The 21,662-nt window shown below is 40.2% G+C and overlaps 1 protein-coding gene across 1 annotated transcript in view; it reads left to right on the top strand.

The window, feature by feature from the left end:
* Window positions 1-21,662, top strand: part of LOC106842726 (complement receptor type 2-like) — a 143,879-nt gene that overhangs the window by 117,773 nt on the left and 4,444 nt on the right. The window contains exons 41-50 of the mRNA XM_044758450.2: window positions 1,475-1,873; window positions 3,252-3,428; window positions 3,512-3,614; window positions 4,884-4,969; window positions 6,726-6,953; window positions 7,931-8,107; window positions 10,286-10,471; window positions 12,253-12,276; window positions 13,086-13,161; window positions 19,011-19,115. Coding sequence (XP_044614385.2) covers window positions 1,475-1,873; window positions 3,252-3,428; window positions 3,512-3,614; window positions 4,884-4,969; window positions 6,726-6,953; window positions 7,931-8,107; window positions 10,286-10,471; window positions 12,253-12,276; window positions 13,086-13,161; window positions 19,011-19,115 — 1,561 coding nt within the window. The remainder of the gene's footprint in view (window positions 1-1,474; window positions 1,874-3,251; window positions 3,429-3,511; window positions 3,615-4,883; window positions 4,970-6,725; window positions 6,954-7,930; window positions 8,108-10,285; window positions 10,472-12,252; window positions 12,277-13,085; window positions 13,162-19,010; window positions 19,116-21,662) is intronic.

The raw sequence follows: 21,662 nt of genomic DNA, 5'->3' as shown, positions 1-21,662 counted from the left end.
CAGTCAATCAGTCACCGCTTTCTCTTTGTACCTCCTCTGTGAGGGAAGTTGCTGTTGCTACTGCTGGAAAAAGGAGGACTGACTACTGGAGATTCTCCTTCTCCTCTGCATCCAAACTCGTTTCTATCCTGCTCCTATGGCATGCCTAGTTCTTCAGTCAGGCTGGCTGGACTTCCACAAATTCTCAATCTCCCTTGCTTGTCTGCCCTGTTTTGCATTCTCCAGTTTTGCTTTTTCCCCAGTTGTGACAAGTGGGGGCGGCGCAGGTTCACTGATCCCTTGGGTCTGCAGCCCCTTCAAGGTCCTATCCACATACTTTCTGGAGCACAGGTGGGTAAAAATCTCCTGGGTGTTCTGTGGTAACATGCAGAGGCACTTTTGCTTGGTGATGAATGACCAATTAGTTGTAAATAAAAGGAAAGAGAATAAAGGAACGACTCACACAGCCATGAGGCTGCCATCACTCTAGTCTTTTCTCTTTACTTGATGAGTGGTGCCAGAGGTGGTGTATTTAACCTGAAAAGATGTTATTAAATAGTCAATAGAAAAAACTAGCTCAGCAGTAAGTAAATAACTTAACAATCTATTATAAAATCACAGAGATTATCCACATAAAATCACAAATGTGTAAAGCATAATAATACATTGATATTTTTACATGAAATAATTATTATAGACACAATCCATATCAGAAACATAAATTTCAACTATGTAAACATATGTCTGATTATTAGAAAACATTAGAAGAAAAGTATTGTAATTAGTAACAGTTTAGGAAGTTATTTGATTCTTTGTATTTTGTTACTTAAATTCATAGTAAAAAAAATAATTATGGAAAAAGCAAAACTACAGAGAAAGTAAAAACATCAGTGGTTGCCAGGGGTTGGGGTGAGGGGTGGGGTTAATAGGCAGAGCACTCAGGATTTTTAGGGGAGTGAAAATATTCGGCATGATACCGTAATGATGGATATATGTCATTATATATTTGTCCAAACCCACAGAATTTGCAACACCAAGAGTGAACCCTAATGTAAACAACGGACTTGGGTGACTATGATGTGTTAATATAGATTCACCAGTTGTAACAAAGGTACCACTCTGGTGAGGGATATTGATAATGGGGGAAACTATGCATGTGTAGGTGCTGGGGGATGTGGGAAATCTCTGTACCTTCCCCTCAATTTTTCCGTGAACCTAAAACTGCTCTAAAAAATTGTCTTGTGGTTGGCCCAGTGGCATACTGTTGGAGTTCCCACACTCCACTTTGGTGGCCCCGGGCTTGTAGGTTTGGATCCTGGGTGCGGACCTAGCACCGCTCATCAGACAAAGCTGTGGTGGCATCCCACATGAAAAAAGAATAGAGGAAGATTGCACAGATGTGAAGTCAGAGCCAATCTTCCACACACACACACACACACACACACACACAAATTAAAAGCTAAGCTGTTGTTTACCACATTTTCCCTTACTCCAGGTATATCTTGTGAGCCACCCCCAGCCATATCCAATGGAGACTACTACAGCAGCAATGGAAATGTTTTTAAATATGCAACAGTGGTCACTTATCGGTGTCTCACTGGGCCAGATGGAGAAAAGCTATTTGACCTCGTGGGAGAACAGTCGATTTTCTGTACCAGCAAAGACAATCAGCTTGGAGTTTGGAGCAGCCCTCCTCCTCAGTGTGTTTCTGCTAGTAAATGCACAACTCCAGAAGTTGAAAATGGAATTAGACTATCCGGAAATAAGAGTTTATTTTCCTTAAGTGAGATTGTGAGATTTAGATGTCAGCCTGGCTTTGTCATGAAAGGGTCCAACGTTGTGCAATGCTGGGCCAACAACACATGGGTTCCTGAGCTGCCAAGCTGTTCCAGGGGTGAGTTTCATCTGTTGAGACTCTGCTGGGGGTCTGTGCAGCAGTGTAAATGATGAGTTGTTGAAATTAAAGAAGCTGTGTGTATGAGTGTGTGTGCATGCACAAGGATGATGAAATTGTTATAAACACTCTAAACATACTACTAACTCTTTTATGTTCTCTCTGATAATAATAATTGTCAAAAAGTAATGGTTTGCTCTGTGTCATCTGTAACACACATTTTATATGCATTGTTTAATACTTAGAGCAAAAACATGAGGCAGGAACTATTCTTACTCCCTTTTACTTTGAGAAATCTTAGTCTTAGAAATGTTAAATAACATTTCTAAGGTCACAGAGCTAGTAAATAACAGAACAAGGCCTGCAATTCAAGAGCCTTTCTGATTGCAGAACCTAATAATAATGTATAGTGAGATGTAAGATGAAAATAATGTATGATAACAATGACATAGATCTATCATCGGAGGGGTCAGTAGGCAAATGAGCCATGGGACCTAAATGATAGCATCAGATTACAAAAGGCCTTAGACTTCAGGAATTCTGTTCCAACTCTTCCATGTTATTACTGAAAACCCTCAGGCTCTGAAAGGGGAAGTGACTGGCTCAAATACAAGCAAATATTTTTAAAAATTTTTATTCAGTTATATATGGTTAAGATTGAGGCTCAAATGTGTTCTGATGCCCTGAGCACACACCAACTGGGCTATGGAAGGAGTCACCCAAAATTTGAGTCAAAATATGCTCTAAGCAACATGTTCTCTCTTCAGAAATTCAAGCTTTTTTCTTTTAAGGGGATCGTGTTCTTGATGGCTTCCCTTGTCCTCTTGTGTTGGACTTGGGTGACTAAATGGCTGGCTTAGCAGTGGAGGGGGAAGAATCTGGGCTGGCACATAGGGACCAGGAGGGGGCTTACAGTTCTGAAAGAGGAGCTGGGAGGAAAACTGAAAGGGGACGTGTGACTGACTGTACAGTGAGTGAGGAGAGGGAGTCTGTCAGATGAGACCTGGGCAAATGTGTCCCTTGTTGTTGCCAGAAAGGCTACCTTTCTAGGAACTGTAAGAGCAGAACTAGCCACCAGCACTCACGGCTATGTCCTGGATGGCCAGTACTGGAGAGCAAAAGGAATATTCTGCTTGTAGTCTTAGGAACGTTTTAGTAGAAGAAAAACAGACAAGGTGTTTAGAGAGACCTTGGTTCTAGTCACAGCTCTGCTCTCTGGCCTTGGTTTGCTCATCAGTAAAATGTGAGTACTGAATTACCAGATCTTTTCTCTTAAAATCTATACTCTCTTCTTAGGATTTTTAAGCTCCTGGCAGGCAGAGGGTACTGCAAAAATATTTTCCCATAACTGACAGGTACTTTGCTGTTCTTTCCCCAGCATGTCAGCTGCCTCCAGAAATCCCACACGGGAAGCACACTCCAAACAACAAGGATGACTTTTCCCCTGGCCAGGAAGTGTTCTACAGCTGTGAGCCTGGCTATGATCTCAGAGGGGCTGCTTCTCTGCGCTGTACGCCCCAAGGAGACTGGAGCCCAGAAGCCCCAAGATGTGCAGGTGGCTACACTCTCATCTGGTTTGCAGATCAACAATCTCTTTCTCCCTCAGATGGCAGTCTTAGTCCTGTTTTTTCCTCCTAGTGAAATCATGTGCTGACTTCCTGGACCAACTCCCTAATGGTCGGGTGCTCTTTCCACTAAATTTCCAGCTTGGGGCAGAAGTGTCCTTTGTTTGTGATGAGGGGTGAGTGTATTCTGCAACAGAGACCAGGGACTCATTGCTGGATAGTCACTCTCTTGGGTTCAGGGGTTAATCCAAAAAGTGGGGCTGACCAATGGAAAAGAAGTGCCCAGGGAGGTTAACTTCTGGTAGTTTTGAAATAAGTGTAGGGTACCACTCAGTGGCACCACTATTAGGAAATAAAGAAAATGGCATAATAATTCAATGTCAAGTATAAACATAAATACAGATGCTGACCTTGAATTCATAGTTGGAACTGGAAGTAAGTGGGTAAATAGTTGTTTGGGGTCAGGAAAATATAATTTTATGGAAGTATGCTAGTAAAAAGTTTGACGTATAAGACAAAAATTATTTGCATTGTGATAAAAGTCAGCCAAGGGTTGTTTCAGGAAACTTAAAACCAATCAACAGTGGAATTTGTAACAGTGTATGGATAAGTTTTTTTAACCTAATCATATGTCTTCGCACCAGTAATGTCCTTGGCACTGAGATCTAATGGCGGATGTTATTGTTTTAGGTAGTCTTATTAGACATTAATGTAGATCTCGTACTTTCAGTGGTTTGCACTATCTGTCCGTGGGAGGTACCAAGATTGGGAAATACAGCAGTTATTTTTAACACTTTCTAAGGAATCTTTGACATTTACAAAGCCTACCACCCAACAGGGATCAGCAGATTTCAGAGGGACAACTGGAGGCATTAACATGCTGGGCCTTTCAGGGTGGCAAACACTCCTCCCCTCATCCCTCTTATTTTCCTAGAACATTTGGCCCATATGATCCCATGAGCCTCTTTCTGGCCCTTACAAATGTCGTGGCAAAAGAACACTGTTGTTCTCTTTCAAGATGTTCTCTGCTTTTCTCACCCAGATGGAGAGCTGTTCTTCCTCATAACCCACTAATGAGAATAAGTGGGATGTCAGAGGGCTGTCAGTGCGAGATGGCTGCGGGTCTAGAGCACAGGAAGGAGTGCAGCCTGTGTTCAGTGACTTCTGTAGGTGACACTGGGCTATGATGTCTGTATAACTATTAGATGTACAAGTTCTGATTGCTTTGTGTGTCACAGGATATTGTGATTCTTTAGAATAATATGGCTTCTGAGTTTCTGCCAGCTACTGAATTCAGGTCCCTAATGAACTGAGACTTTCAGCTGGGCCTGAACCTACATGGCAAATGGTATTTATGCTGAATTGAGAAAGCTGAGTATGTCAGCGACGAGATGAAGGGAGAGATGGAAATTGCTCACATGTTAGTACTCCTTATTTTTCTTTAGGTTCCGATTAAAAGGCAGCTCCACTAGTCGTTGTGTCTTGGTTGGAATGATAAGCCTTTGGAACAGCAGTGTTCCTGTGTGTGAGCGTGAGTAGAAGGAACAACTATGCAGCCTGGATATCCCCCTTATTTTTTGTTCCAGCGTGTTTTGCCTCGTGGAATCACCTGTTGTCTGGATCTTTATTTAACTACTGATAAGATCCTTCTTTGTTAGAGGAATTTCAAAGGGGCCTTGTAGGTCTTATACATCGTGTGTTTATGTTACTAATCCGTAAATCACTAATTTAATGTCAGTGTTGAATTTTGTGGGGAATATGTGGGGAGAAACTAGATGACATAAAGTTACACCAAAACTTATTTATTCATTTATTTTTAGTTTCACCATCGAGGAGTGACCTCTCTTAAATGTTTATGTCCTTTTATCCCCCTACATCTCTAAACTATTTATTCAGCCTGTTATTTAGTCCATAGTATTTACCGAGGAAGGGCTTCCCATGGGCCAGGACTTTCCATGTGGGGAGAGGACTGAACAGGAAGGTCTTATCCCTGCTCTCATGGAGTTCATTTTCTACTTGGGAGGCAATGATGAACAAGAAAGTAAATAGGTAAACAAACAAAAAATAGAATATATAAAAAGGTATGTTAAAAAGTGATGTGTTATAGAGAAAATAAAACAGAGTTATGTGATAAGTTAGTATGCTGCAGGGAAGTGAGTCAATATTTGAATTGATGAGCTGAGGTGCCCTAAATTTCAAAACCACCCACTTAAATAAAACATACCAAAGATTCAGAAATTGATAAATAGATCAAAGTGTTTCATATATACCACAAGACATTACTGATTTATCCTACTCTGTTTACTAAAGTAAGGCAAGACTTTTTTAAATCTCTTTTTCCTAATGGTCAAAAATTGTTCACTGTAATTTGGATTTTGTTAAAACACCTTGCTAGAAATCTATCTGGACACCTTATGGGATTATGGTGGAACTTTATAAGAACATTCAGTATGTGTAAATCTCAGACATCCAACAAACAGCCATCCTGAGACACACACAGCTGAAAATAAGTAAACTTTGGATAAACACAAACACAGATAAAATCCAGCATGGGAAGTCAATCATTGTTTTATGCACTAAGGCCTTCACTTCGTTTATTCACACAGTTCTGACAAGCTTGAGATCTCTTCCTAAATCCATATCAGATTAGAAGCACCAAATTAGTCTTAGGGAGAGAATACTAGAAGCAGATATACTAAAAGCAGAAAGAAATGATACCTGATAGCTTTGAAGAAAGAACTCCCCCCGCCCCCGAAACCAAAAGGCTCCCTGGAGCCAGTTAATCTGGCTATAAAGAGCCCTATAGGAATCAATGTATTCTGACGACACTATTGTATATTTGGTATTGGTACTGATGACAATGGTCTTGAGTCATCAAGAAACATTTACATCTGCTGAAAATGATAATCCATGTTTAATAAACTTTACAAAGATTTCCCTGGAACCTCAGATCTTTGTCTTGTACTCCATTGTCAACCCAGGACTCTTAGGATGCCTCACATAAAGTAGGCTATCATATGTTGCTGAAAAAAACAACTTAATCACCTTCCAAATGGATTAAACACTTAGTTACCAAGGGATTTTGGAATTTGACAATAAATTGTAATTTAAGTCTCACTTCAGTTAGTTCCTTCTCAGAAAAACCCATACTTATTTAAATTGCATCCACCTTAGTTGTGTTCTCATAGAAAAAAAATTTATTCATAACACAGTCCCAGGGCACTATTATTGTATAATCATTTTGATTGAAATTCTAATGGAACCTAAAGCCCTTGTGTTCCTTCTAGAAATCTTTTGTCCAAATCCTCCGGCTATCCTTAACGGGCGCCACACAGGAACTTCTCTGGGAGACATTCCCTATGGAAAAGAAATTACTTACACATGTGACCCGCACCCAGTCAGAGGGATGACCTTCAACCTCGTCGGGGAGAGCACCATCCGCTGCACAAGTGACAGTCAAGGGAATGGGTTCTGGAGCAGCCCTGCCCCTCGCTGTGAACCTTCTGGTTCTGCTGGTCAGTGCACATTTCCCCACGCTCCTGATGGATCAGAATATCTAGGCGAGAACCTCCATATTTATATAGTGACAGTCATTTATATTTCTGAACGTGGCTTTGTTGTGAATGTCAGACAGAGAATTACCTGCCGAGTGAGTAACAGATGGGTTCTAGATGAGCCACTTTATGTCCCAGTTGGTGGTTATTCTGATGACCCTGCTGGAGTGAGGACTGTGGGATGGTGAGGAGAGGAAGACTGGAAGCAGAGAGAATCAGTGAGGTCTGGATCTTACAGAGAATATTTCCAAAGCACTGAAAACAAATGCCAGAGAAAATACTCTGTTATGCCATCTATACCAATTTTCATACTAGATAGATGGGTGTGAAGAGCAAAACATACATGTTGATGGCAGTAATTTACTTCGGAATTGATAATGCTATAGAAATAGTTAAAGAAACTCTGATGTATGCATTTACACTCCTTTTGTTACTTCTAAGTGTTCTGCTCACCCAGTGACTCTATTTTGTTGAATTTTCATCTCATCTTTTGCAAAGGGAACTCCGGATGCCGTGGAGAAGTGGAGTTCAAGGCTGTGTTCTTGGTCTCTGTAGCTCATTCCTCTTCTGTATTAGTCTGGCTTTAAATGACAGTACCTGACAATTGTAGGCTCATTATGACCGTGATTGTCCACATGAGCTCCATCCTCCACTGAGGACAGACAACATTGAATTGGTAGTTTGTAGATCCCCATGGCACCTCCATCTGGTACAAGTTACAGGTAGAGAATATGGATGATCCTGTTTCAAGGCTGAGAGGTCTGGGTTAAGAGAATCAGTCTTCCCACTGATCAGCAAACATTTAGTGCCTTGGGAACTTGCCTGCCTTGGGTCTTCCTGTGGCTCTAACAGCCAGAGAAATTAATAGATGTCTTGGCATGTTTATACTTCTTTAATTGAATGTCTTTTCTTGTGTTTTGGGGGGATCTTGCTTTTAGCATGCCCACATCCACCCAAGATCCACAATGGGCATAAGATTGGAGGACGTGCATCTCCGTATCTTCCTGGGATGACTGTCACCTACACTTGTGACCCAGGCTACCTGTTGGTGGGAAACGCCTTCATTTTCTGTACATACCTGGGAACCTGGAGCCAGTCTGATCATTATTGCAAAGGTATTTCTTATTTTTGCTTGGTTTTTATGGAAAATTGATGCCTGAGGCTAATAAGTCTTAGAGATCATTTCTAAGAGATCATGAAATGAGTATCAACAGAGGTCGAGAAAAGCAGAACAAAAGGTAGGAAGGATCTCAACTCTACTGAATAAGTAGGAAGAACTGATTGAATTTCCAGTAATACAACAGACATCAAACACCAGTTTAAAATGATTCACAAGCTTTTAACTAATAAAATATTTCAGCTCTAAAGTTCCTCAGAGAGTCACAGGTGGTCCTCACAAATACCCTTAGAAGGTAAATAAGAGACTAGAAATACACTTTGTGAGGAAAATTGAAGCCTGAAGCAAGGTTGAGAGCAATTAATTCCTCGAATTATTGGATATGGAGCCAGATTATAATCTCCAAGCCCAAAAGTGATGTGTTTATTTCATCTCTTCCCTGGAACAAGTCCCCAGGAATTATTTCCTTTATTCTTATGTTTGCAAAAATGGCTTCTGACTTAAAAATCTTTGTTGGCATTATTCCAAAAAGGTACAAAATGTGGATAATAAATAATATGACTAGGCATGGTACTGAGGTCTTTACAAAAGTCATTTGTGTTTCTCCAAATGAATCTGATGAGGTGGGATTATTATTCTTGCCATCTTCCAGTAGAGGACAGTAAAGTTTAGAAAGATCCAGTAACTAGTTCATGGTCCACAGCTTATAAGTGGTGGTGGCCAGGATTGCAGCCCTGCTCAGCCTCTGCTTTTGAACATTGCACTGTATACTGTCTCCTTTTAAATGTGGTTCTTTGACTTTGCAAAACTACAATTTTAGTGATTTTGCTTTGTTTGTTTCTTCTTTTCTTTCTTTTTAGAAATACTAGGCTTAGGGCAGGGAGGAAGGAGGAGACATTTCAGACACGCCTGTGTTTCTACTATTAAGGAGCAGTTAGTCCTGTGGTTGCTGTGATTACAGGGTCATAGGGCCATCCACAACCTAAATGTCTCAGAAACCCTTCTTGTCCTCCCAGCTCTCTGACTTTAGAAATAAAGAAATTGAGGGCCACCACAGAGATGGTAGGTGACTCTCCTATATTTATTTGCAAAGATGGACTTCACAAACTACAGAGTCCCTGTGGCTCTGCAGACAGCAGAAAGCTCACCCCTCCTTGCTTTAGTTACATTTAGAAGTATGAAGATTCAGGGAATAGTTCAAAGATCAATTATAGAAATTAAGACTTTGGGGAAGTTATTCTCCTGAAGATAAAGTGTAATATTCTCCTCTCTTGGCAGCTGCTTTCCTTTTATTTAAGTAAAATTCTTTTTGTCTTAATAACTGCCCTCCTCAAACATGCTTTATTGCAGTCATTCTCTGTCTGAGTATTAGCGAAATCAGTCAGGAATCTTGTTAAAAGGCAGATTCTTAAGCTCTATTCCCAAAAACTCTGATTCTGACATTTTGAGATGGGGTCCAGAGGTCTATTTTTAACAAACCCATCAGAATATGCTGATGTAGAAAGACCACAGACCTTACTTTGGGAAATAGCACTTCGCCTTGTTGTTTCTTATAAAGAAAAAAAAGAATTTAGGCTAATTTTGAGACTACCACAACTAAGAAGCAGGCTTTGCTAGAATTGAAGAAGGTATCCATGACTGGACAGAGAAAGAAAGCAAAAGAAAGAATGAGCTAAAAGAGATAAAATATAGTAGAAAAATGATATTTTAAATTCAGAATCATGATTTACTAACTTCTTTGTTCTATGTATAGAAATGAGCCAGAAACATGCATTTAATCAAGAGGCAAAATACTAGTATTTGTTATACACCCAGAGAGAGTTAATGTGATATTCTTGTTTCCTTATGGTGTGACCCAAGTGGATCCAGGGCTGGAACTTGATTATCCTAACTCCTAAACTTTCCACAACTTTCCAGTTGCAGAGTTATCAATAATTAAAAGTGGATGTGTAGTACATTTTATATTCCCTTACTTTACCTAGGAAATGAAAGTCAGATAATTTAAATCATAGGGTGTGTGTGTGGGGGGGGTGGTGTCAGTAATTCTTGCTTGAAAACATGACCTTTCTTTGCTGAAGGCAAAGTAGGTTTAGGGTTATAGATGTTTCCATTACAGCAGTTTCAACTAACAATTAACAATAAAATATCAATTTCCTTCTGATTTTTCTAATTTCAGAGGTAAAATGTAGCCTCCCACAGTTTATGAATGGAATCCAGAAGGAGATGAAAATTAAAAACATCTATCACTATGGAGATAATGTAACTTTGGAGTGTGAAGATGGATATAGTCTGAAAGGCAGTCCCCAGAGCCAGTGCCAGGCAGATAACACATGGGACCCTCCTCTGGCCATATGTACATCTCGTAAGTGCAAGTGCAATGATGTATGTCCTTCCCAGTTGTAGTTACTGTTGATTCATTCATCCATACTGTTATCTAATGTAGTGTGATGTTTATGGCATGTGCTAAGAACTAAGGAGTGGAATAGGAGCTCCTAATTCTTCCCCAAAAGCCCTTAGCAATGAAAGTGAGGCCAGCCTTGCTCTCCTTACACTTCTCAATCCACCCACCTTTCCTCAAGGCCCTTTCTGAACCTTTTTTATCTACTCTATTGTTGCTTGAACCACACAATAATGATTTGTTTATAGTCTGTGGGCCTTAAAATTCAGGAGCACATCAGTAGTAGAGCAGGCCTTCAAGAATGTTTTCAGCATCAGTCAGGGAGCACCGTTCAAGTTGCAGAGACCAGATGAACGGTCTCGCTCACCAGTGTAGGCTATAGGATTTTAAGCTGGTACAGCTGAATACAACAGATTTAGAAATCATGTTTCACTGAGCTCACAGAAAAGCCCTCTGCTGACAAGTAGAGTGCAATGTAAGATAGAACTTGTACACATCAAGGACCTGATGAGCAAAATTAACAATGAATAACCTTTCTTAATCTAAGTTAGTGCTAGCCTATCCCCTCCAGTTCTTATGACTCTTATTTATGACACATGGTTGAACACCAAGATTATTCAAGATCTGTTTTTTTCTTTTACAGTTAGTCTCTTAAACACGTTAACTAATCTGACATGTTATTTTAAAATTATAAATTGACACTCAATTAATATCAAATTATATTCACTCCTTTGACAAAAAGCTCACTGCCTGACTGACTGAATGCCTTTAGAGTATTCCGAAGATGTGGCTGTGAGAGACAGAATATTCACATAATTGGGGGACCAACCCTATCAGATCTTAAAACAAAATATAAAGCCACAATACATAAGTCACTCTATACTAGCACAAAAATAGGCTTATAAAATAAGTGGAGCAAAATAGATATTAACAAAATAAAGGTTATTATAAATAAAAATAAAAGTATCTTACAGATAAAATATGACTGAGACATCAATCCCTGGGGAATAAAAAGATTCAAATAATATAGGTAGCATTGGAAAAAATTTAGAACTTTTTATCCTACAATAAATACCAGATATAATAAGGAGTTAAAAGTTTTAAAAGTTAACATAGAAGAACTAAAGTAAAAAAAAGAATATTTATCAAACAGCTAGAAGGCGGCCAACTTTTTTAACTTTATGATAGAGAAAATCATAAAAGGTCAAGAAATATGACTCAGGACTTATTTTGAAAAGCAAATAAGGCAGGAGACAGATGAAAAATATGTGAAAAATATAATGAGGAGTTAGTGCTATCGTACAAATAGCAGTAGCATTGTTGTGGCAGTAATAGTTATAAAAGTTAACAGATGTTGAGCACTTAATACCACTGTTCAAAGATTAGATAGATATAGATTCTATAACTATGTAAAAACCTAGATGCATAGGAAAATGGACCAGAAAGGAATGTACCAAAACACTTCAGGGTAGTAGGATTATGGGTGATATTTTTCTTTTGTCCTGTTTTATAAACTTTCTGCTGGAATTATATTACTTTTATGATAAAATATTAAGTTAAAAAGAAAAAATACTTTGCTGAGTGCACAAGATGAAATGAGTTTGTGTGAGTACAATCAGTGGCTTTTTATAACAGAAAATACTGTGTACTGAAAAACATCAGGATGAACGGTCACCAGCTGAGAGCTCCTGTTTGATCATGCTGTGCGCTCAACTGATGTGTTGTGGCTTTTGTCTTCCCATTAGGCCCACGTGATGCTCTCATAGTCGGTAAGTTTTATGAAGGGTTTACTGAGGAACTCTAGCAACTTTAACAGTAAGTATCCACTTTAATGAATGAAATGTAAAAAGACAGATCAAAATGTCATATTGCAATTTCAATCAGAAAGAAAATAATGATAAATTCAGGCCTTGCTGTGGCAAAACTGGTATCTTCACATGCATATAGAGTAAGTGCCTTTTATCAAAGGTTCTATACTATCTTTGAACCACTATAAATGAACAATCATTCTTATTTTAATGTGGCGGGACAATGCAACTTCCCTTTTCATTTACCACTGGGGAATATTCTTCAGGATGGTAGTCGTGCCCATTTGCACAAATTGAAAGCCACAAAGACCAATTTTCTTAGCCAATTTCTGTGATCTGCCTGAGTAAGAGGGATAGTTTTGTGATAGAGTTTGCTTCAAAGGGAATTGGCAGGGTCTGTTGCACAGAATAGCTCCTGCCTTGTGCCTTCCACAAGAGACACACGCAGGGCCGCAGAGAGCTGGAGCCCAGGAGCTCCAGTGCCATTATCACCTACTTGTTGAAAAGCTGCTGTTGGACTACAGATCACAAAACTGCTCTGCTCACCCCTTATCTATAACCCTGTGGTGGTAAGACTAATGCGCTAGATTAAACCAGGAACAGAGGCGAAATCTTAAAGGTTAGCCTGTGTGGGATGCTTTTTAAAGCAGACTTTGTAGTTACATTTAAAAAAATCATTGGCAACCTCTACTGGGACTAGATATTAGCACAGAGTTTAAAACCTTGGGGTTATATTCTCCATGCATTTAATGACCTGTTTTACTGCCTAGGCATATTCTTCGGTATGATCTTCTTTATTGTACCCATCATTATTTCCTGTTGGATGGTTCTAAAACGCAAAAAAGGGTAAGTAGAGCCATGTTCTCCTAGAAAATGCTTATTACTATACTTGTCTCCTTTTGGAAGCCAAAGAGAATTAAAAGAAAACCTCAGGAAAAACAAAAAACTGAAAAACACTACCACATAGACATAGTAATTCTTCTAAAGAAGGCCCTTGATGCACATTATGGATAGAGAAGTATTCACACTAAAAGAAATGTATATGATGCTAAGAACACATTTTTTAAAAAGCTTGGAATTTTAAGGACTCGAGTTTTATAAAAGGGAAGATGGGCAGAAGGAATTTTTACAAAGGTGTTGGTGAGGCTGTTGGTATCTCAGTTTTGTTGAGACCTTCTAGACTCCAGCCTCTTTACACAGACCCTATCAGGGCTCTAGAAGTTAGATAGTGGGTCCCACTGGTACACATATCACAGGCTGCCAGTGTAGAAGAATTGAGGCTTTGCTTTGGGTACTAAGAAAATAAATAAATCTTCTATAAACACCATTTACTTTTTTTTTTTCAGTTTTTTTATTATTGAGTTATTGATAGGTTACAATCTTGTGAAATTTCAATTGTACATTAATGTTTGTCAGTCATGTTGTAGGTGCACCACTTCACCCTTTGTGCCCACCCCCCACCCCACCTTTCCCCTGGTATCCACTAAACTGTTCTTGGTCCATAGTTTTAAATTCCTCATATGAGTGGAGTCATACACAGATTATCTTTCTCTTGCTGGCTTATTTCACTTAACATAATTCTCTCAAGGTCCATCCATGTTATTGCAAATGGAATGATTTTGTTCTGTTTTGCAGCTGAGTAGTATTCCATTGTATATATGTACCACATCTACTTTATCCATTCGTCTGTTGATGGGCACTTAGGTTGCTTCCACGTCTTGGCTATTGTAAACAGTGCTGCAATAAACACTGGGGTGCACAGGACTTTTGGGATTGCTGACTTCAGGCTCTTTGGATAAATACCCAGTAGTGGGATGGCTGGATCGTATGGTAGTTCTATTTTTAGTTTTTTGAGGAATCTCCATACTGTTTTCCATAGTGGCTGCACCAGTTTGCATTCCCACCAGCAGTGTATGAGGGTTCCTTTTTCTCCACAACCTCTTCAACATTTGTTGCTATTAGTTTTGGATATTTTTGTCATTCTAACGGGTGTAAGGTGATTTATCTTAGTGTAGTTTTGATTTGCATTTCCCTGATGATCAGCGATGATGAGCATCTTTTCATGTGCCTATTGGCCATCAGTATATCTTCTTTGGAGAAATGTCTGTTCATGTCTCCAGCCCATTTTTATAAACACCATTTACTTTTTAAACTTGCAAAGACCTTGCAAAGATTAAGATCTAAATAAAGAAACATTTTTGACTGGGAAGAGAACATACACAGCTTCTGTACTAGTTGATTTAATTAGTGAGGTCAGTGTCAACGAGATCAATATTATAAACTTGAGCAAATTGTATACCCATGAGAAACAGTATGTAACTTTAGGTGAAGAGTTTTCTAAAAAATGCAGTCTCCTAAAGAAGCTTTACAGGAACTGAAGTTTTGATGTTTTACAGAGTATGCCAATACAAACTTTTTAAAAAGCAGAATATCACAGCAGAACTTCTTGCAAACAATCTAGTCATTTCCTCCTTCTCCCCCGCAGTGGGCTTTCCCACACTCTATTAAATGACCTCTTGTCCTTTTTGGTTTCCACTACCCTCCTCACCATCCCCTTCCCCAGACAATGAGCTCCTTGTGAGCAGGGACCACCTATGGGCACTCAAAATAATTTTTATTTAATGATTTTTGATCTCCACTTGTACAGTAGTCAAGATTAATGATAAAAATAGCAACAGCCAACATGTTTGTTTATAAGATGCTTTACCATTTATTGACTTCTTTGGTCCTCAAAGCAACTCTGTGAGATATGTCGGCTTGATAATGTGGTTATCCCAAAGCAGAGAGGACTCTGAGGTGCAGAGAAATTCAGTGACTTGCTTAAAATCATGCCAATAGGAAGTTGTTAAGAGTTAAGGCTTTAGTCCCAATTACCTGACTCAAAATCTTGAACCCATTTGGCTACTCCATTGATAATTTTATTTGCCCATTTCTAAATACGACTGTATATCACTGAAATTTAGTATCCTGAACTGTGTATGGTACAAAGCTGGAATATCTCTTTTTTTTCTTTCAGTATTCCTTTTTTTCTCTGTTTTATTGGGTTTATTGTAGTTACTCTGGTATATTAAGCCAGCATCCTTCTACAGGACAGTATACAATCTCTCCTTTTTACTCTATTCTAAGTTATTAGCCTGTAAGAAGATTACAATATTTCTCTAAGGGCCTCTGTCCATATTAAGGTTTAGTGAAAACTTTCCTGTTGGTTCACACAGATTTGCAAGTTCTTTCTGCGGTTTAACCTCACTGGCTTTATCACTAGTGAAAAAAATGCTATTATCTGCACATTTGATATTTCACCGTGTATTTACTACATCAATAATTCATAACAAACATAAAAGAAGATAAGTCTGCACTAATCACTGATGAATAATACCGTTGGACTCCTCCATTCAGAGCCTATTTATCCTTGCCTCTTGTTTCTCCCTCTCATCCAGCCCCATTTCTATACGAAACAGCCTTCTTGTTCATAGATAAAACTTTAAAGACGTCACTGGTATGATGCTTGGAGGGATAAAACTATCACGTCCCCTTTCTCTAAAGCCTCCCTGCATTACCCTGTGTCCACATTAACCCCGTCAACCAACTGGAGAGCCACGCCTTCAGCACACACTCTCCAGGGTGGTATTCTCTCACACCCCTGTACCACTCATCACCTAAGACCTCTTTCAGGCCGTTCTTCCTCTAACCACTGCTCCTTAGAAGCCCATGCCTCCTGGCTGTACAACCCTCTACTCTGCCGCATGCATGGTTCTCAGGTTTGCATTTCCTCATCCTGTGAACACTGGCTCCTGACTCACAGTCGTCCTCTTTGTCTCCAGGGGTGCTGTCATTCTAATTTCCGTGAGGGTAAAGAGTAAGTGAGCAATGAGGAAGTACTGCTAAGTGGTGGAGTGAGTTAATTCTTTGTGTTTCCATTCTTAAATCCCTAAAACCAATGCAAACTTGAAACCTAAAGGTATTGGTATTCTATTACTTATCATTTCGTTTATGTAAAATGAAGTGCTTATCAAATAACACCCACAGAAGCAGAGGAGCAGACCAGGTAAGACCACAGGCTTTGCAATCAGTAAGACCTGCGCTCACACTCACTAGTTCTGAGACCCTGGGCAAGATTCTGATCCTCTCTAAACTTCCTTTTCCTTGCCTGTAAAATAGGGATAATAGTTCCTACTCCACTACACAGTGCCTTGCTTAAGATGAATGTCAGAAAATACGAACTATTGTGATTTACACATGATTGTTATTACTGACATTTAAAAGTAACTAAATACTTCCTTTTAATGTCAGTTCTCATAAGCCTTCATGACAACTAGTGCTACTGTCTTAACTGTAGGGATTAATCGTACAGAAAACAGAACTTATATCTTCACTATAGGGGAAAAAGGAAGCCTTGTGTAAGACTGCAATGCAAATCTACTAATATTTTGAAGTTTAAATGTCACGGTCTTGTGGTAAATAATATTTACTAATCAAAATTACTTTGCATTGAGATAATTAGGTGTTCTATTATCTTCATGTACTTGTATATCCAGTTTCTTCCCCAGGTTTGAGAAATTCTCAGCTATTATTTCTTTAAATAGGTTCTCTGCTCCTTTCTCCCTCTTTTTTCCTTCTGGGATACCCATTATCCTTATGTTGCTTTTACTAACTAAGATATTTCTCATAGAATTTCTCCATTTTTAAAAAATCTAAGTTCTCTCTCCTCTTCCACCTGAAACATTTCTAGATTTCTATCTTCAAGCTTGCTAATTTTCTCTTCCCGATGCTCTGCTTTATTTCCAATGCTTTCTACTTTATTCTTCATCTCATTGTGTTCTTAACTCCAGAATTTGTTTGGCTTTTTTTTTTTTAGAATTTCATTCTCTTTGGTGAAGTACTCCTTCTGTTCATGAATTTTATTCCTGAGTTTGTTAAACTGTCTTTCTGAGTTTTCTCATAACTCATTGAGTTTCTTCATTACAGCTATTTTGAATTCTCTGTCCGTTAGACTGCAATCTCCTGACTTTGAGTGTGGTTTCTGGAGAGTTGTGGCTGTCTTTCTATGCTTATGTGTTACTGTAGTTCTTCATGGTGTGTGATGAGTTATTCCTCTGCTGGTGCATTTGTGGCAGCAAACACCTTTCTTATATGGGTAAGGCTTTGGTTACTTTGATTCTGGGCCGCGTCTGGTTATATTTGAGAGCCTGTATTTTCGACCCTCCACTGCCTCTGCCAGAGGCATCGTCAATGCCCTCATTGCGCTGCTTGTATCTCTGAGGTTGCTGGTGCCTTGCTGCTTACGATGTTGCTGCAGTCGCAGGTGTCACCACCAGGGTCACCAGGCTGGGAACACCTTTGCTGCTTCTGGTGTTGCCTGGGTCTTGTGTTCCCCCACTGTGGTGGAGGGGAGGGGGAGAGTGGGGAAGGAGCTGGGGTCACAGGCACCTCCACCATGTCTGGGTTTGTTGGGTCTGCAGGCATCACTGCTATGGGGGGGGGGCTAAAGTTGTGGGTACCTCTGCATCTGGGGGGGCCAGGGTTGTGGGCTCTGCTTTTCTTGTTACCTGGCTCTCCACAGGCTGTCCAGAGGCTTAGGTGCTGCTGCCTCTTGCGCCGACTGTGCTGTTCCAGGTTATCTGGGGGTGCTGGCAGCATCACTGCTGGGTACTAGGTTCACAGGTGTCACCACTGCTGCCAGGGGCCCAGAGTCTTGTATGCAGTCCCTGCTGCTGGTAGGGCTGGTGTTGAGGGTTCCGCCACTGAGGGCTGGGTTGTAGGAAGTGCTGTGGCTCCTAAAGCCTCAGGTCACAGGCACCACCTGACACTGCTGGAGGAGAGGTAGGGGCTAAGCCATGAGTACTGTTGCAGCTCCCATAGCCTCTGGTCTCCCGTGTGCTTTTTGAAACCTCAGGTCATGGGCATCACCACTGCTGCTGGGGCTATCTGCTTCTTGCATGCAGCCCCCACTGCTGAAAGGTCCAGTTTCAGAGGTGCTGCGGCCAAGGGAGTGGGCTGGGTCATGGGTATCGATGCAGTTCCCAGAGTCTCTGATTGTGCACCCGCAGTGATTCCTGGCACCTCTAGGAATGTGGGCTGCCTGGATTTCTGCAGCCTCCATTGGCAGGTATTACCTCAGTTCCTGGAGCCACTGTTCCCAGGCATGGCTGCAGATCCTGGAACCTCTGGTCTCAGGAGCTTGTGCTGCTGCTACCCTAGTTCCACTGCCTCCAGGATGTCCAGTCCACCCACCTTCAGATGTATGGATGGAGGGATCTCTCAGGCATTCGGGTGTGCTGTGCAGACTCCTTTGTTGGTCTGTGGATGTCCGACTGGCTGTAACTTAAAGAGGGGAGAGACAAAGGGAACACCTCACTCCGCCATGATGCTGACATTACTTTGCCTAAATTACTTTGGAAATAGTGAAATGTGTTGTTGGAAGGGATGGACACTTGTCTATAAGCAAGTTAGAGTCTTCTGAGACAATGTAGAGGATAGTATTATTTAGTATTTAGTATTATTTCCTAATCCAAGTTTTCACTTAGTCTTGAAAGGTGGTATTTGGTTATGTCTTTCCTTTTAGATATCTTGCAAAGATTTCAGAAACTTGAGGCAAATTATGCCCTAAATTTCAAAATGAAAGCTACTGATTTCTTTTAAAACTGAAACATATATAATTAAGACATTTTTCATATTTTTTCTCCTCTACCAATTAGCAATAATACCGATGGAAAATCTAAAGAAGTGATTATCCATTTACATCCCCAACAAGGCAACTGTGTTCAGCCTCAAAGTCTGCAAACAAATCAGGAGAATGGCAGGTAACAAGCACACACTGAATTCACAATGTTTTCAACAAGTGGAATACAGAAAATGGAAACAGGATTTGACTATGATATTGGACTAGCTGGATCACTGATACCTAAGAAGTTAGGAAGTACTTCAGGAGCTGGAAACAGCTTTACTGTTGTTTTTTCTTGGATTATGTTGTTTCCAGTGATTTGGGGTGATGACTCTGTCAGTGCTGTGCACAGACACTGTTTTTTCAAAGCATTCCTAGGTTTTTGTGCACTTATGCTGTGAACCCTTGAGAAGTAGTAAGCTTTTCTTTTTCTGGTGGAACGCAAGCATTTGCCACTGGGGTGAGCCTCCAAGTCCTCCGGCTTCCCTTAGATGTGCAGCGTCGCTAGGGATCCTGTGGAGACCTTCGCTTTACCTCGTCCCCTGCTTTCCGACTTTCTCTGAATTCTCGACCTCACCTGGCCTCCTGTGACTGCTTCTCCTTTCTGTCCTCCTCCACTTGGACTTGTTCCAATTCCTTACCCCTTCATTCCACCTATTCACAGCAGCCTTACTATAAGTTGTTGTCTAGTAAATGTTTAGCTGTTTGCTAAATATTTGGGGTGAAAAGGGAAATTATACTTCAACCCTAAGTGGCACACAACATAGAACACAATATGAGAAATCACTGCATTAAAAGGCACTGTTCTTGAAAATAAAGATTTACTGGACAGAGCCACACTCATTCATTTACCTATTGTTTATGGCTGCTTCCACACAACAGCAGAGTTGAGTAGATGCCACAGAGACTCACAGACTGCATGGCGCACAAAACCAAAGTACTTACTATCTGGCCCTTAAGGGGAAAAGTCTGCTGACCCCTGAACCCTGTCATAACATGAGGATCTTCTCACTGCTGGTCCCTCTTTAAGCCTGGCAGGCCACCCTTTTCCCAGGCCTTCTCACATTAGACACTTGTCCCTTTTGTTCAGATCTTTAATGCGTTCTCAGGGTAACCTCATTTTTCTTTATCAAACAGAGCAATTCAACTGGTCCTTCCCTACTCTGGCTACACGCAGGAGTCCTAAAATTTCCCGTCCAGAAGATCCTCAGGGTATTGTCAGAAACAACAGCACCAAAAGCCCTTGAAAGGGTTTAGGTTGCTCTTGTAGAAAGTAGAAGCAAAAACACCATATGTTTTAGTAAATTTCCTTTCTTTCTGTCCTACCTCTTTCCCATATTGTTGTGCATTAATCAAAACCTGGCATTTTCTGTCTACACATGTCAGAAATCCTAAATTCAACAGAAGACAGTACAAGTGGCTGCAGGAAAAGTTAAGGGAGTGGGAAACGCATTGTATAGTTCACCAAGATATAGGTAATTCAAATATTTCCAAGTAAACAAAAATACAGATTATGTTCTATTTTCCCCTAAAAAGAAATGAATTTGAATAGCCTTATATTTGTTATCTGGCTTTTTTATCCAGCTTTTACATACTTGGCTTCTATCTAATAGCTTGTTTTTCATGACTGTTTATGGAAGCAAATGAAATGTGCGTTGATTTTTAAAAATTCAGAATTGGTCATTCACTTTTTTGAAAGGTTAATGATCATTTACTTTGATCCTTCTCAAATGGGTGTTTGCAAATACCTGAGGATGTGTGGCTAGTTTATAGATATAGATATAGAAGTCATGAGTGAAAATGGCATGGCCTCCTAGGAGAACATTTTTTCTAATGTTATCCCAATAGTTCAAAGAGAAAATACCATTATTTCTATATTAACACAAATACATATATAAGGTTGCAGAAGGCAAAAAATGCAGGAGATTTCAAGATAAAATCAGACAGAGAAGACTGTGCTTTCAGAGATGCTTTAAATTCTGCCTCCAAGGCTCTTGGGGTGATACATTTGTTTCTCTTTACTAGTGGGGTACCATAATGGAAGAGCTGTGCAAAACTGATTCAGTCAGCCATGCCGCCACCAAATATAAACAGACAAAATGACAGCAGGCTGTGAGGGCAATGCTTGTCTTTACAAAAGTTCATCTAAAAACATTCCACAGGAGTGTTCAAAATATCACTGGATATATCACCTCATTCTTTCCAGGTTGCCTGCCAAAACACTTTGCCACCTTTCTTCCAATCCTAGTTGCATTAACCCAACTCAGAATTCGCTCACCCAAATAACTCCAGTCCAAAGTGCTGTCCCTTTTTGGAAGGCACAGCAGTTCCTGTCTATACCATTTTTAAAATAAACAACTTTCTTTCAAGAATATGTGCTCCTTATTGAAAACACAGAAATATAATGAATATAGGGCTGGCTCCGTGGCCTGGTGGTTCAGTTGCATGCACTCTGCTTCAGCGGCCTGGGGTTCAGTTCCTGGGTGCAGACCTACACCACTCATTGGTGGCCATGCTGTGGCAGTGAACCACATACAAAATAGAGGAAGACTGGCATGGATGTTAGCTCAGGGTGAGTCTTCCTGAGCAAAAAAGGAAAAGAATATAAAAATCACCTATAAGAGCCTCCACCCAGTGGTTAGTATTCTTGAGCTTTGGATATTTCCTAAGCTCTATTTCAAAAGCA

The sequence above is a fragment of the Equus asinus genome, chromosome 25 (genome assembly GCF_041296235.1).
Source record: "Equus asinus isolate D_3611 breed Donkey chromosome 25, EquAss-T2T_v2, whole genome shotgun sequence".
NCBI classification, from domain to species: Eukaryota; Metazoa; Chordata; class Mammalia; order Perissodactyla; family Equidae; genus Equus; species Equus asinus.
Note: the sequence above shows the minus strand (reverse complement) of the source record. Positions and strands in the feature narration are given on the sequence as shown.